Source organism: Suillus bovinus (assembly GCF_016758785.1).
Source record: "Suillus bovinus strain UH-Sbo-P2 chromosome Unknown EDB93scaffold_7, whole genome shotgun sequence".
NCBI lineage: Eukaryota > Fungi > Basidiomycota > Agaricomycetes > Boletales > Suillaceae > Suillus > Suillus bovinus.
In genome coordinates, this window is record NW_024542063.1 from 506,057 (window position 1) to 522,578 (window position 16,522).

General features: G+C 48.9%; 5 protein-coding genes across 5 annotated transcripts; 3 read left to right on the forward strand and 2 right to left on the reverse strand.

The window, feature by feature from the left end:
* Positions 1-480: 480 nt before the first annotated feature.
* EDB93DRAFT_1319297 (E1-E2 ATPase-domain-containing protein) lies at positions 481-3,952 on the forward strand. Its single transcript, XM_041454876.1, has 4 exons — positions 481-859; positions 909-1,028; positions 1,077-3,221; positions 3,282-3,952. Exons 1-4 carry the CDS (start codon positions 680-682, stop codon positions 3,789-3,791), a joined length of 2,955 nt encoding a protein of 984 aa, XP_041311487.1. The 5' UTR covers positions 481-679; the 3' UTR covers positions 3,792-3,952.
* Positions 3,953-4,530: 578 nt separating this feature from the next.
* Positions 4,531-6,559, reverse strand: EDB93DRAFT_1124440 (uncharacterized protein). The gene is made up of 3 exons (XM_041448678.1): positions 6,540-6,559; positions 6,019-6,482; positions 4,531-5,957 (listed from the first exon to the last, which is right to left on the reverse strand). Exons 2-3 carry the CDS (start codon positions 6,451-6,453, stop codon positions 4,665-4,667), a joined length of 1,728 nt encoding a protein of 575 aa, XP_041311488.1. The 5' UTR covers positions 6,454-6,482; positions 6,540-6,559; the 3' UTR covers positions 4,531-4,664.
* Positions 6,560-7,280: 721 nt separating this feature from the next.
* EDB93DRAFT_812935 (heterokaryon incompatibility protein-domain-containing protein) lies at positions 7,281-9,543 on the forward strand. The gene is made up of 3 exons (XM_041457564.1): positions 7,281-7,437; positions 7,493-8,628; positions 8,681-9,543. The coding sequence occupies exons 1-3, from the start codon at positions 7,402-7,404 to the stop codon at positions 9,279-9,281; spliced, it is 1,773 nt and encodes a 590-aa protein (XP_041311489.1). The 5' UTR covers positions 7,281-7,401; the 3' UTR covers positions 9,282-9,543.
* Positions 9,544-9,608: 65 nt separating this feature from the next.
* On the forward strand, positions 9,609-10,931 carry EDB93DRAFT_1124455 (uncharacterized protein). The gene is made up of 4 exons (XM_041448679.1): positions 9,609-10,261; positions 10,320-10,526; positions 10,577-10,695; positions 10,755-10,931. Exons 1-4 carry the CDS (start codon positions 9,805-9,807, stop codon positions 10,869-10,871), a joined length of 900 nt encoding a protein of 299 aa, XP_041311490.1. The 5' UTR covers positions 9,609-9,804; the 3' UTR covers positions 10,872-10,931.
* EDB93DRAFT_1335145 (uncharacterized protein) lies at positions 10,932-15,288 on the reverse strand. Its single transcript, XM_041455302.1, has 5 exons — positions 14,588-15,288; positions 14,390-14,525; positions 12,680-14,341; positions 11,547-12,628; positions 10,932-11,483 (listed from the first exon to the last, which is right to left on the reverse strand). The coding sequence occupies exons 1-5, from the start codon at positions 15,032-15,034 to the stop codon at positions 11,361-11,363; spliced, it is 3,450 nt and encodes a 1,149-aa protein (XP_041311491.1). The 5' UTR covers positions 15,035-15,288; the 3' UTR covers positions 10,932-11,360.
* Positions 15,289-16,522: the final 1,234 nt, after the last annotated feature.

A 16,522-nucleotide genomic window follows, 5' to 3' on the forward strand; every position in this document is an offset into this window, starting at 1 on the left:
ACAAGTTAGATGGTTCCATTTTGCGTGTTAGAGACGCAAGACCATGGTCACGCAGTCGTCGCTATATGTTTTGAGGGATCATGAACCACATGATTCCGAGTCATGGCTTGGCACCAAAGCGGCAGTACTGGTGTCGAAAAGAACACGAAACAGGAAGTGATGACAATGGGACTGAGCAGAACGTGCATGAATGCTGGCAGCTAGAAAATGAGCCATTATTTCGAATCGACACCGGACAGCTGAAAGGATCCCACGAAACTTGCAACCGAAAAACAGCTTGCTGGAATCAGCACGGGAGCTGTGTTTGACACCACCGAGGGACTTGGGAACTCCCAACTTAAGTCCGCGATTGTTATCGGGGAACAGTTCATTTTCACCTGGAAGGCACCGTCGGATAAGAGCGGCCTCCGAGTCCGTTGGAATGATGACGTAAGGTAGTATTTAGAGCTATGTGCTCCTTACTAAGCAACAGCCCATTTACGAAGCCTTCCTCCGCCCGTTGACTTGATCTCAAAGCTGGCCTATAAATAATATCACCGCTATCCGTAGTGCTGGCGCTTACTTTCTCTTCTCCGAAACACCACGAACATCAATCGAGAACGGTTCCCGAACCAGCCTGGCATAGCGCACCAGGCGTTGCATATATAAGTGTTTCTGCTCCTGGGTGGCTATCTGAAGCATGTCCATATCTGGAATCGTGTCGAGCGTCTTCGAAAGGACGAACCTCGTAGCTCATGGAAATATCGAACTTCCCCTCGTGGATGATGGATTGCTGGCAGACGCCAAGGCGGAAAGCAGCGATGGCTTAGGGAAATGTGAGCTGCGGATAGAGGGCATGACATGTGGTGCATGTGTAGAGGTAAGTCCGTCTCATACCGATGTATTATACATGTACTCATTCGTCGTAGTCGATCGAAGGCATGCTTAGATCGCAAGCCGGCATACATTCCGTCAAAGTTGCACTCCTTGCCGAAAGAGGTGTGGTCGAGTATGACCCCTCAGTATGGACACCAGAGAGTATTGTCAATGTTAGTCCGTCGCTGACACATCATGCACATGCTAATCATTACGAGCAGGAAATTTCAGACATAGGTTTTGATGCCACTGAAATACCAATAGCGCGGTCTGATATGATTATACTGCGGATATATGGCATGACATGTGGTTCGTGCACGTCGGCTGTAGAATCTGGGCTGCGTGGGATGCCAGGGGTGACTAGTGTTGCAGTCTCACTCACGACCGAGACAGCCAAGATAGAATTTGAACCAAGTCTCGTTGGCCCTCGGGAAATGGTCGAACGAATAGAAGACATGGGTTTCGATGCAATATTGTCAGACCAAGAGGATGCTACGCAAAAACAATCACTTGCCCGAACCAAAGAGATCCAAGAGTGGGCCAGCCGCTTCAAATGGGCGCTCGCATTCGCTGTGCCAGTATTCTTCATCAGTATGATCGCGATGCATATACCATTCCTCCGACCCCTCGTCGGTTTTCACCTATTCAACGGAATCTATCTCGGTGATCTTATTCTTCTCGGCCTTACGACTCCTGCGCAATTCTGGGTCGGTCAGAAGTTTCATCGGAATGCGTTCAAAGCACTTAAACATGGTACCGCAACCATGGACGTTTTGGTTATGATTGGAACCTCTGCAGCTTATTTTTATTCGTTATTTGCCTTAATCTTCGCGGCCTTCAATACCACGCCTGACTACCGTCCTTTCATTTTCTTCGACACGAGTACTATGCTCATCATGTTCGTATCCCTCGGGCGTTATCTCGAGAACCGTGCAAAGGGGAAGACAAGTGCTGCTCTAACAGATCTCATGGCCCTCGCCCCAACCATGGCCACAATCTACACCGATTCTCCCACATGTACGCAAGAGAAACGCATTCCTACAGAACTGGTGCAAGTGGGGGATACCGTCAAACTTGTTCCTGGAGACAAAGTGCCCGCTGACGGGACGGTTATCCGAGGATCGTCAACCGTAGATGAAAGCGCCGTCACTGGCGAACCGGTTCCAGCGTTGAAACAACCTGGAGATAGCGTCATTGGGGGTACTGTTAATGGCCTTGGGACTTTCGACATGCTCGTGAACCGTTCAGGCAAAGATACAGCGCTTGCACAAATCGTCAAACTCGTCGAAGAGGCACAGACGTCCAAAGCACCAGTTCAGGCATTTGCGGACCGTGTTGCAGGCTTCTTTGTTCCCGCCGTCATCTCCCTCGCAGTATTCACATTCGCTACGTGGATGGTGGTCTCACATGTCATTAGTGAGGATAAACTTCCAGCCATGTTCCACCGTCATGGCGCGAGCCGGCTCGCAATTTGTTTGCAAATGTGCATATCAGTGGTGGTGGTCGCATGCCCGTGTGCTCTTGGACTGAGTACGCCGACTGCCATCATGGTTGGCACGGGCGTGGGTGCAAAGAATCAGATCTTTATCAAGGGGGGCAGGGCGCTTGAAGCTAGCCGGCTGATCAAACGGATTGTGCTGGACAAAACAGGCACCGTAACGCAGGGGAAACTCACTGTTGTGGGTATGAAATGGATGCCCCCGCACAATTCCTCCGAACTCTTACCTGATGATAACGTTGGCCCTCAATCTTTGTCATTCAAATGCGCCGACGGCACTACTACGCGTGCAACTATTATAGCAATGGTTGCTGCAACAGAGGGCAAGTCCGAGCATCCTCTGGCAAAAGCCATCGCCGTTCATGGCAAGAGTCTGCTTGCCAGTACCGATATCCCATCACCAGCATTGGAAATCAAGTCTTTCGAGAGCGTCACTGGCGCCGGTGTGAAAGCTTCTATCTCATCATCCCATTCCAACCATACTTTATACATCGGAAATGCGCGTTTCGTCTCGCAATCCAACCTTGTACAGCTGCCTTCCGTTTTGACGAATTACGAGGCTCAAGAAACCAAACTCGGTCGCACCGTGATCTTCGTCTCTTCGTCCCGGACATCTTCTGCCCCATTGCCTCTACTTGCAGTTTCTTTGTCGGACGCCCCCAAGCCTTCGTCTGCGCAGGCAGTCAAGGCACTACAGAGCATGGGCATAGAGGTGAACATGATGACGGGTGATGGGATGGTCACGGCTTTGGCGGTTGCCAAACAAGTGGGGATCAAGTCCGATGGCGTTTGGGCCAACATGAGTCCAAAAGGCAAGGCGTCCCTTGTTACAGATCTCATGAAGCAAGACAATGGCGGTGTTGCAATGGCATGTGTTTCTTCTTTGCTCGGATGCGATAAGCCTGACCTGTGCATCTTATCTTTTCAGGTCGGTGATGGCATCAATGACTCACCCGCCCTTGTGGCTGCCACAGTCGGCATCGCCCTCTCCTCAGGGACCTCTGTAGCTGTGGAAGCTGCCGACATTGTTCTCATGCGTTCTGATCTCCTCGATGTCGTCGCTGCGCTACACCTTTCACGCAGCATCTTCTCGACGATCCGACGAAATCTTGTCTGGGCATGTATCTACAATGTACTTGGGATTCCGCTTGCGATGGGCGTGTTCCTACCCCTTGGGCTGTATATGCATCCGATGCTGGCAGGTGCCGCAATGGCGTTCTCATCGGTAAGCGTGGTGACGAGCTCCCTGATGCTGCGATGGTGGCGACGGCCGATATCGAGCGTGATGCCCGGGGAGATGGTACCCGGAGAGACATTGTTTGACAGCGGGATGAATTTGTTGGATGATATGTGGGACTCGGTGAAGGGATTGGTGAGAAGGCGGAGGGTGAATGAAGGGTATAGCCAGCTTTCGATGGAGATGTCGGATAGTGTTTGAGTAAGACGGGAATTTAGAACGTTTGGTTGTATGAGTGTATACCTAGTCTTTTTTGCAATTGGCGATGGAGCGTAATAACTATTGTATTCAAGTTAATATTTATTACTTAGAGACTGTACTATCGGACCATCATGATACTATGAAAAAAGCAGTCATCCCTTTGTGATGTTTGGAACAGTACCTGCATGTCATTGCTGACAATATTGTTATGATTCCTGTACATCATCGATAGCTGGTACAGCTATCAGTATGCATTGCAGTACGTTAACCAGTGCGAGTTCCAGGCTGGGCCAGGGCTGTCCTTCTACTAACTCCGTTCTTGCGGCGTGGTGTGTTCATACTATGTTTACATCCTTTTCTTAACTTAACACCTGGGACACAGTCAGAAAATCTCTACGGACATATTCAGAAATGCATCACTAAGAGTCTAAGATTCTATAGTACACGTTCAAACTATTTTTCGTCAAATATTCAACGTGCGAAATTGACGATTGGCGGTGTACTATATCCTCATGGTTTAACGATCCTCACGATACCGAACTGATAGACATATGCCCCCTTCTTGCAGACCTCAGTGACACGAAAGATGTGCGAAGCGCGTTGAACACGATTTTATGACAACTGTCTTAGAGCTGGGGTATGCTGAAAGTATTTATGGTGTTCAAACGTTTATGACTTAATCATGAGATATATGACAATGCATGAATAGATGTGTATTTGCAGAATATATTGTCATACATAGCAAGTACGAGAAATGACACCCACTGTTAAAAAATACATTGCGTACCGAGTGTATACAGTACCTACGTATGTTTGTTATTGAAGCGAACGTGATTCGCGTAGGAAGTATCACGGCGTAAGGATAAGTCCTAGCTACGAAACGGCTGAATCGTATCCATCACTGTAGAAACCGTGATCGTCCTCATTCCCATCTTCGAATGAGTCATAGTCGTCTTCATAGAATCTTTCATATCCATCCCAGTCGATGTCGGCTACCACTTCCTGCAACAACCGCACGTCGTGGGCACTGATACCCGTACATCTAGTGATCGTAAGATGGTCTAGTCCCCGACCTTCGTTGACACGATCGACGAGCACATCAAGGAGGTCAGTGGTCCGCGTAAAGGACGAAAAGGAGGGGTCGAACTCCATGCGGTCAAGGGCAAGATGGGAGAGTGCTGGGGCAAAAATTTGTGTTTCTTGTGATCGCCCGCCTATAGACCGCGCTATGCTGTGCTTCTGTGAGCGCAAGGATACGAGAAGATCTTCAAGAGCTTTGAGTGTTCCTCGCAAGTAGATGTATTCAAGATTGCGAGCGGCGCCGCGGCCAAGAAAATTAGTCCAGAAACCATCCCAACAAGCGAAGAAACCTTCGATCCACAAGGCTTCGAGACTCCTAAAAGGGACGAGCTGCCATAAGTCGCTAAGAATTGTCGTACTTATTTCACTTGGAAAGCCGAAGTCAAGAACGACGGGGTATTCCGCCGCCCACTCCGAATCCAGACAAATATCAGTCAGTGGCCCAACCCACGAAGAAGGGTTCCAGGCTGTCCTATATTGCATATGAATTGTGGAAGAAATGGCAACCAATCGCAGGAAACGCGGAACTCGGCAAGACTCAGCTGGAATAGCTTTGAAGCAATTTTCCAAGACATGGGAGATGATGGGGAGGCACAAATTCCATTCTTGATCCGGATTCATAGATGAAGACACTCTGCATTTGAGTTGAACGTTCAACATTGTTGAGTTAGGTAACTCTACGCAAGCCAACACGTTGGCCACTTCCAAAACTTTCGCGATCAAACGTAATCGCTTCAAGTGAGGAAGTCGAACATTCAGGACACGAGGTGCGCAAGGGAGTGACGTCGTTTTTGGGGGAAGGGTCGGGAGAGCATCGTCTAACTCGAGAGTGTGCAGAGCAGGCATACGACGGAGCGCAGAGATCAACTCGTCTAAAGTCGGAAGATATTCCGGTGATAATTTTTCGATACTAAGGACAGTGAGTCCTGTAAGGATTGAAGATGACCATGATATGTCACAATACTTGATTTGAAGGCTGCGAAGGTTTGGCGCGAGAAAAGAAGTCGGGATTGCTATCCGTGGTGTTTGACTAGACCCTGCTTCCAAAAGAAGCGATCGTAATTTGGGAGCAGAATATGATGATACCTTGTCAAGGAATTCCATCAATACAGCGCGTCGTACCATCATTCAAGAACGGGAAAGAGACCTCTTGCAAACGCTCTATGTTCATCAACACCATTTGGACAGCTTCCATACGATATTCCAGGCCGCGTCTCAAGTTTAACTTGAATGGTGCCATTTTAGATCTCATGAGCATCTCCTCCGTGACCCGTGAGGAGTTTAGAAACGGAGTGGCCCATAGCTCTGGTGTCCCCAGAGCAACCTCGCGCCAGTGGTGACAAATATGTCCGACTTTAAGCCATAAAAGAACAAAGCGGTTGTCAAGAGGATAACATGACTGCGTCTGCTGAACATGATGAACGAAAATAGCACCAAGAATCTCTGGAGGAATGGAGGATATGGGAGAGAAATTATTTCGGCGAGTCCGAAGAGCTCGCATTCTCTCCTCAAGCGCCTCAAGCTCATTGTCAATCTCTGTTTGAGCTCTCGAGTTTGAGGGGGGAGTCTCTGCGGTTACCATTAGTTCGCAGGCAAAAGAATCTGCAGTATATAGACTCCACAACTTGGGGAACATCAGTTGATACGTTTGAGATTTTCGGTTGTCACGTAGTTGGGTAAGGGGGTAAAGTTGAGGTAAAGCTTATAGTTATCCCGAGACCTACTAGCTATTTGTGAGTGTATTGACTCGGATTTTCGAGTCCCTCAATTTGAGTAATGATCTGTCACGGACTCTCATAATATTTGGCGGCTCAGGCAGTGTAGTAAGTGGTCAAGCCTTGAAAGCGACCCCTTCAAGTCACCATGGTATCCCACCTGCCTAGCCCGAGAAGTGACCCAAGACACAACCTTTTTCGGTGATTCTGACTTCATACTAGTGAGTACTACGCCATTATGCATTTATTATCATATTACTTCGACGCTACGCGAAACAAATGATGCAGCAGCCAGCCTGAGGTGTCTTTGAAAAGGGAAATGCAAAGAATAACATTCGATGCGCATGGTACAGGCCGTGAGCGCTCGAGCCACGGCCGGCCCACCCGGTAACCCTATTACCTTCAAGATCTCCTGCCCAACGTAATGCTACAAGTTTGTCGTTTGATGGGGAGAGTCCGGGCATCAAAGTCCGAACCTTCCCCCGACTACCATAATATAAGGTGAATTTACTCATGCCGGTTTTCACGAGTAGACTTGGAGATTTATCTGAAAGCTTCGAACGCGCCGAATGCTTGAGCGCTTAAAGCTAAAATAGTGTGTCTGTTAACCCAAGTTCTTGCAGGGTATCAGCTTATCAGGCGATATTAAGGGTTCAAGGCTCTGCTACCGGCGCCACATGTTCCTGCGCGCCTGAATCACAAGGCATTGCCAACTTACGAAAGGTATGGATCGAATGATCAAATGTTCCCATCTACGAGTTCCTTATTAACCCGCTTTCTTTGTCAACTGACTTCTACAACCTTGTTCACCACAGATGTTTCGGATCCCAGATGGACAATCTTCTGTGGAGGTAAACCTTATTTATTGTACATGATACATGACCTGACAGACAAACTGAATCGCAGAGTTTTTATACCGCACGGAGTGACGAAGACGACGACCTCCTACCCGGAAGCGTGGGCGAAGAGCAAGTCAAGCAGGCGATTCGTGATATTGCACACTCAATACTTCGCGACATGCCCCTGCGCTTGCTGAATACCGATGACGGAAAAATCTATTCTCGCACCGCTCTCATCACGAAATTTGAAGAGTCACCTACATTTCGGTCGATCGTCACCCTCACAACCACCAGGTCTGCTCTGAAACAAAAGAAGTACATCTTTGAAGTGGTCAAAAACTTCTTTGCATATACCATGCTCTCGCACAGATGGGAGGGCGACGAACCTTGCTTCAGAGATATCCCTCTTGCGGGCGTTTATACACTTTCTACATCAAGATTCGACAAAGTTCGTAATCTATGTGACAAGGCACGCAGTTGTGGATTTCGTTGGACGTGGATCGACACCTGTTGCATTGACCAGAGGAGCAGTGCCGAAGTACAGAAGTCCATCTCTTCCATGTTCTCGTGGTATCGCGGGTCGGCATTGACAATCATCTACCTTTCTGATGTCTTGGAATCTAGCGACCAGGCGCTTTTGCTGAGTGAGTGGTTCCGGAGAGGCTGGACTCTTCAGGAACTGCTTGCCGCCAAAGTCATCCGTCTCTACAAGAAGGACTGGACCCCGTTTTCTCAATCCACGACATTCAACCACAAGAACATTGCTGAGATCCTGGTCGCTTTAGAATCCGTAACTGGGATACAGAAAAGCTACCTCAAGTTCTATTCTCCAAGTGTCGAACACCCTCGAATGAAGCTCAGATGGGCTCGTCATAGAGTAACCAAGGAGAAGGAAGATGAAGCGTATTGCTTGATGGGAATCTTTGGATTCACTATGTCAGTTACCTACGGAGAGGGGGATCATGCATTCTCTCGACTTTTGATGGAGATAATGAAGCGCACGGGAGATGCGACTCTCCTCGACTGGATCGGGCAGCCTTCGACCCTGAATAGTTGCCTTCCTTCCTCCCCAAAATGTTTCAGGGACACTCCTTTTGCAATTATGGAAATGTGTTTCGGTGGCCTTCCTCGCCCTGTTTTGAGCTTTGCGCTAGCTGCAAAGCTCGTCTATGTGTTCAAAAGGGCTACCCGCAGGGCAAGAGAGTAAGATTTTTTAATTGAAGTACGTGTTTGTGCTTACATGCTGTATGTTCAGCTCCTCTCGTCTTCAGAATGGCACAACATGTCCGGAGCCAAGCGTTGACGGGTCTGGTGACGATGGCGCAGTACACATTGCAAGGTCCACAAGCGGTCAGAGCATTTTTTCGCTCAGACGGTCTACAAGCTTTCCGTTTGAAGACAGCGAGATAATGCCCCTTGCCAAACTGCTCGAGAAACCTCCAAGGCCATACATTCTTAACCCTGAGATTCACATCACTGTGCCGTGCTTTGTGCATGAAGTACTGTCGCTTTTTTTTACGCCGGTCTCGGGATCATACCATTGTCGTGCAGATGGCATCCAACCATTCAGTCTTGTCACCACCGAGAGATTGCAGACATTCACAACTGATCACCAATCCTCATTCCGTTATCTGTTGGCACGAACATGGGATCCGCGACTGTCTTATGACTCTTCGCACGTATCCCACATTACCATACCGCTGCTTCGCCAACGACTCAAGAACCAGTTCTTTGCAATCCTGCTGGAACATCGTCATGGCCGATTCAGAAGAGTATCTACGAAAGAACGTATCGTTGCGGAGCTCGAGCTATTTCCCCTGCAAACGTATGGAGTACGGTTTCTTCATCTTCAGTGACACAATGATGTATTATATCCCTTGGTGCGTCGTCCAAGTCTTCGCATAGGTATATCCAAGCCAAGCATTGTTTCTTACCATAATCTGATACATACCTGAACATTTGATCAACTCACTCTATTTATCATATCATTCTAATCCATCGCTGATATACATAAGGTATCATCAGCCTGGAAGTCTCATTTATTATTCTGATCATCTGTACGATACAATTGTGCAACTGCATATATGATATTACTATGTATTTAGTGAGTACATGTACTGGACATTCGAAATTCGAACACTGTTACTTACGTGTTGCGAAGATGGGCCAATCTCAGGCTGGACCTAAGCTGCAGGCGCTCCCCGGAAAGACTGATCACATATAGTACTAGTGCGCGCTGCTTCATGGAGAAAGGCACGAGGCCTTCTGGTCCCTTTTCTGGTAGGCTACCTAGTAGATTCCAATGTTAACGAACAACATCTACTACGAAGTGTTGATACAACGGCAATATCTCACGATTGACGGTCTTCTGTAATATCCATGTCAGCTATTGGGAGTGTATTCCTGGGAGACTTCCAACGACACCGTATAATATCTTCCACACCTCCACCGTCATCTCCTCCGCCCGGCCAACTTGGTCATCAAATGAGTGTCGCATCTGCTTCGCAATCCATCGAGGAACTTGTGGAGCCTTTAGATGACGTTCAATCAGAGCTGTCTGCTGAACAGCCGACGGCTGCTACGACGCCTTTAGCACCACTCGAACCATCGACCGCACCTCCCGTCATAGATCCCTTCCTATCGCTGGAGCTGAGACTCCGCTGGCTAGAAGCACTACTTCTAGGCGTGCGGCAGGATGCGCGGGATCGCAAAGGGAAGGACAAACTGCCAGAGCTCAAGCACGGTGAAACCCTCATTCGCTTAGCCGAGGACGTGCAACGGCGTCTCGACAACGTCATACAATCCAACGACGGCCTTCAGAGGTTCATGAGTAAATGTAAGTTCATCAAACACACGTCCCCTCATCGCATTCCTGACGCGTCTATTCTTATTAGATGACCTACATGCCCATCTACTAAGTGCAGCATTCGCTCTGTCAGGGGTGCTTCCTGGGCCAGCCCCGACATACGAAAACATGTCCCCAGAAGAACTAGAAGCGCTCCTGGTGGAGATGGAACCAGAGATACGAGCTGCAGATCGGGACATGCGCGAGATCGAAATGCTCGAACAAAAAGGCGTGACAGCAGCTGGAAAGCTCGCAGGTCTGTCGTACAGCCCTTACTGACAAAGATCTCATTTTCATTGTCTTTAGACTATGAATCATTGCAGCCTCGGTTGGACGCGCTTTTGCTAGCGCACCAGGAGGATATTAGATTAGCTGCGTCGTTAGAGAAGCGAATAGCGATCCTTGTCGATAAACATGCTACTCATGTGCGTATTCGTTCGTATATCTTCAACCAATTCTCCCAATCTGACTTACTGTCTTTCAGGTGGACGCGCTTTCTGAACTTTTCGTGGCATGGGACGATGTCCTCACCGAAACCGAAAATAAAGTCATAAAGCTCGAGCGTGATCGCGAAGAGCGCCAACGGCTAGGTTATGAATAGACACCAGCAACCTGCCACCATGCTTTGATGGTACTTTATGCTCCTTATAATGAACAGAAGAATGATGATGAAAAAGCTTCATTCTTTCCTACGTAATCAATCAACTACATTACTCTCCCACCTCTTGGGCCAAGAATAAAGAAAACAGCCTGGGAAGCGGGCGTGGATATATAATGAGAAGCCACAGTTAAGTAAATAACACGCGAAAATAAAAATTTAGAACATCCAGAGGCAGAGAGGAATCATAAAGCGCATGTCTCGACATAAAGACGAGACCGCAGGGGGATTACATTAAGGGGATCCAGAGCTCGGTGATATATAAGGACATAGTCAAGGAAGGACGGTGGCGCAATGGAAGGAACGTAATGAGGTCGGAACCACGCTGGCATAACAGAACGAGAAAGCATGGACACAAACGAGATAGGGTAACCAGTCAAGTGACATAATAAAAAAAAGAAGAAAGAAAGAGATGATATCTCAGGCGGGGTATCAGTCGCGCGCCACCCAATCGGTACTCCGAGAAACCAGCTCTATGGAATTGTCGATGGTCCAGAACAGGCGTTCTGTGGCGCTGCGTCCACTCCAGCTCTTCTGGTCGCGTAATATCATGGCCTAAAATGATGATCCATAGTCAGTCCTCTTGTGAAATATTCAAAAAAAAAAACATGCACGCACCTGCTGTGCACCAAAATTCCGCTGGTCATGTGCAAACAGCTCGACATTTTCTTCTAAAGCCTCCGCCAAAATCTGAAGGTCTTGGAGTATAGCTTGCATTGCACGCACTGCAGCAAGAGTGAGGATATCCTTGCGATTACGCATTGTCGTGCCTTCGGTATTGGGTGGAGGAAGTGTTTTGGATATGCTCTGTAGTACAGTGTGCAAGATGCGTTTGGTCTCATTCATGATCTTCTGTGCTTGAGGGTAGTTCTTCCTCGAAACGAGGACAAGAGCACGCGTGATCATGTCAGATGCGAGAAGTTCCATTCTGCGCCGGACGATCTCTGAATCTGATGGTTTGACTGGCTTGGGTGGGGTAGTGGTAGCTTGAGGGAGGAGAGTGATCGTCAAGAGGACGGGATGGGCGAGGCGCGAAACTTGTCTCGACGCGCTGGGATCATAGAAGGACCCGTCAACCTCGAACACCGGAACCTCATCAATCATCCGGTCCATCATGCCGTCCACGATATCAGTACCATCATCAATAGCCATAGAATCAAGACCCATACTCTGCACGAACTGATCTGTGGCATTGAGCGCGCGACTACCGTTCTGCGCAGAAGGACGGCGAATCTCGGTATTGTCGAGCTCACACTCGATGAGCATCTCTTTGCATTCGCCATAGCGAAGCTCGCCAACGTCAATGTCAACGTTGTGGCCATCCGTAGAGAGGATAGATGAAGGACCACCAGAGACCTTGCGAATGCGGAAGCGCTGACCGTCGACGATCTTCATGTGCAGCTTCATGTTAAGCAGGCCAATGGACATCAAGCCGCCGATACAGCCAGCAAGACAGCCGCGGAGGTCATACCAATCCTTGACAAAGGTGTATGTCCCGCTGGTGTGGTTCGACATCAGCCAAAGCGAGGCAGGATCGTGGGAGCGACCATAGCCAAACGAGTGAATGGGCATGTTTGCAGCTTCGGCACGGGCAAGAACGAGATCCATCTGTGCACGTCTCGTGCTATCAGCAGCATCGCTCACTAGGACCATCCCCGAGATAGGATTGCGATTTTTGCGCTGAAGTACAACATCGAGACCTTCAAGACATATGGTCAGCAGAAAGTAAAAATGAAAAGGTGAGCGCTAACCATGGTTAACCGCAGTCACAACGTCCGTCTTCTCCTCTTTGGATGCTCTCACCAAGAACTCGTCATCTTGTCCCTCATCCGGACGTCCGATTTCATCAATGAACTTAGATAGCCTTGCTCGGCTGAGCGCCTTACCAACGCAGAGGTAAGGTGTCTTGCGCACACGCCCGCCAGGTCCCACTTCAAAAGTTACAAAACTCAAACGGTCCTTGGTTCCGAGAGAAGCGAGAATAAAGTCCAGTGATGCCTTGATGACGCGGAGCTTAAGTGCCGCGGTGCTGCGGGGAGCACTCGGTGGAGGGAGCGACACAATAAGAATGAGATCAATTGCCGTATGTGGGAGGGGAGCAAGTGAATTGGAGGGTCCAGCAGATACATGTGGTGTGACAAAGCCCGAAGGATGCGTATCGTAGTGCGAAAGTACATCGTCCTCACCAAGGGGCTGAAGTTTGCTGTGCATTTGTCTAGATTGAGGTTGCGGCGTGGAACCATGGGAGGTCGACGAGGACATGGTGGAGCGTGAAGAGCCCTGGAGCAGACTATCGACTGTACTTGGTGATGTAGATGCAGTGCTCCCACTAAGCATCCGCGCAGCCTTTCCTGAATCCCCAAACTCATCCATGTCTAGGCCACGGTCAATGGGCTGCTGCGGTGGCGATGCTTGATTTTGGAAGGTGTTTACTAGGCCCTGGATCTGGCTCTTCCACGCATCCATGGAAGAGCGATCTTTGAAGACAAGGATGAAGGAGTCCAGTCTTTCATCTTCCATTTCAATGGTAAGGCTCATTTCCCCGCTTGTGCTCGCAGTGATACGCTTGATATGTCGCACATAAATGCGACCCTTGAGGCGCAGGACACCTTTGTTGGACTGGTTGCTTGACCCTGAAATAGAAGTCGAGGCATCGTTGAAGGCCGGCGACGAAAGGAATCGGCCAAGAGACCGCTTTTTCTCCTCTACAACGCAAATGATGGCTTCCTTAAAGAGGTACACGAAAAACTCCCGCACAAGGGCGTCTCGACGGACGGACAGCATGTCATACATTTGCAGGGGGCCGAGGCCAGACAATGCGTGGCCCTTCCAATCTATTATCCGGTTGCGCAAATCCTCAACGATAGCGTTAAAAGGTGACGATTCTTCACCCTCTTCCTCTGCTGGTGGTCCTAGCCTATAATAGGAAGACTCGGCTTCATTGGTAGGTGGCCATGGTTCGGTATATGAATCATAACGCTGAGTTTGGGATGGATGTCGCAAGGTATCATTTTGTCTTTGGGATGGATGAGGCAGCTCTGTCGCAGTATCACTTCGTGTGAGCGTATGTGCACTCCGAGAACTGTATGCATCTGCTGAGATAGGACCCGGAAGATGAGTCGATCCACGCCTGGTAGGTAACTCGATCACAACAATGCAGGTCAAAGGTTGACAAGTTTCGCCATTCCGGGTGATGGAAGAAAATTCGGGGCGGACTTGGATAGAAGGTGCGACGATGTAGTGGGATTCGCTGGGTGTTGACTTGACTGAGACGGCGTGGTCTATCGGGTCGTCATCTGTAGGGTCGTAGGGTTGTTGAGGTACTGGGCTGTGGCGAGAGCGTGGGCCTTGATCTCGTCCAGGATATGCTGCAGTGGTATGGGGATTGCCCATGCCAGTCAGAGCGGCGAGTTCTGTAACATAGTGAGATTAATGGATAGGATGTACCTAGCTCGACTCACTATTATTTTTGCTACCGTCTCCGTCGCCAATTTTCATAGGTCGTCTGCACACACCGCAGACGCCAAGATTTGATTTGCGAGGCACTGCAGAGCGAGATTGCGCTGGGGGAGGGCCGTATACAGCGGTGAAACACGCCTATAGTAAGACGAGCGGGAGTCTGATGGACTGGGATACTACGATAAGGGCAAAGTACTGACCTCGTGAAGAGAGTGACCACATTCTGGTACTACATGAGGCTTTTCTCCAGGAAGTCTGAAGCTGAAGCTCAAGGGTTCAAGACATACAGGACATTCTTGTTCGTCGTCGACATGATCATTGTTTGATACAACAGGTAAAAGAGCAGGAGGCATTGCGGCGTATGGATGGGGGCTGTGACTATCTGTGGCGGATGCGTTGGAAGCTGAATAGGAAGAACGGAGAGAATTTGAAGATAGCGAGCGATCTGGTGGTTTGCGCTGAAAAACAGATTGTAAACCTTTAAAAGCAGAAGTCTTTGAAGGTTTTGGTAGATTGGCCGATGATGGATAGGCAGTAGTGGGAGAGAGATGATGATGATGGGAGTGATGGAGGTCCAAAGTTGGATGGCCAATTAATTGATTGCGCGGAGACCGGGCTGTCGAAGGGGACGCTGGTGGTTTCTTCATTAGAGTTAGAGAGTGTGTTTATCGTCAAAGAGAGCGAGCTCGACGTTGCTGTCGAAAGGTGACGCCAAAGTAGCGCTAGAAGGAGAAAGAGAGGGTATAACTTTGATATAACCGTTTGGTATGAGGCGATGTCGTTGGGTGTTCAACTGGAAGACCCTTTTGCGAGATTCTCAACTGTCGACACCGCTTGCTCGTTTCCTTCGTTGACGGACTAAACAAGTCTAGGCTGGTAATGAATAATAATGAATCTCTTTCGTACGTTATCATTTTATGCAATGACTCTCGCTAACTGCGCTCGGGCCCTGCATCCTCCGCATTGTTTGTGATAGTTACAGTTACTTTTTTTAACTGCTAGACATACAGATCAGCCAGACGACAGCCACCTCATCGTCGATACTAGCGATGCTGGAGCATAGTGATAGGTCCATGTAGGTCCCTTGTATTTTAATAACCTTAACCGCGAGACTTTTTCATTTCTCACCCTGTACAGCGTGTGAAACCTCATATTTGAGCAGCTCGGATATAGGGTGCAGGAGGGAATCGGCTCCGAGAATCGAAAAGAATCGTGCTTCCTTTCGAGACCAGGATAGAGAAACTTTGAGAAAGACAGGTCTAGATTTAATCAAGTTCGCGTAAAAATCACCTCACTCCATGAGCCACCCCATTTGTGCAACTGCACAGTCCAGGGTGAAGGGGCACTTTAAAGTGTGGCCGAATGGTGCCATATATCATGCGTTCGTGCGATTTACTGGTGACACCAAAAAAATCTGTCTGTGAGATACCAGGGAGTGGTAGTGAGGGTTTGACAGAATAGTTGACTTGCCCATGAGAAAAACAAAGACGCTGGCTGGTCCTTGCCGCCACCAAATACTGTACTCGTGGAAGATGACACCATCCTTATCCACTGCGATCCAAGTATGCGTCAACCAGGAGATTACGATTCACCTTGCGCAGCAGATCTTTGCATTGCTCTGGAATGCAAAGACGGGGCGCAAGGATAACGTGATAGCCATGGATCGTGGGGGGGAGAGACAGGGCGCAAGGATAACGTGATAGCCATGGATCGTGGGGGGGAGAGACAGGATTGGGATATCGGTGGATGGTGTGGTATCAGCGGCTGCGTCCTTTATATACTGTACGTGTCAATCAGTAGTGAATCATCTTGCGAACTTCCGAAGTTGCAAGGCTGTATTTGTCACAAACAAACAATGGCGGCACGCCGCCGGCAGCGCAGCTTTTCCGAGTCCCGACCTGTTGTGTAATTGTTCATCGGAATGACATCCAGAGAGCGGCTCCGCGAGTCTGGCTGCCTTGGCACAATCATAATAGACCACGTTGCATTTCTATTGTCTAGCCTTTCATGCGCATGGCCCATCTTTTCAAATATCACAGGAGGCCTCGGACATGCTCACGAATGGAGATTCTCAATGCAATCCAGACTCCAAAGTTGGAGGTTGCTTGTGCGAGTTTCTCTGGGATGATGATAAT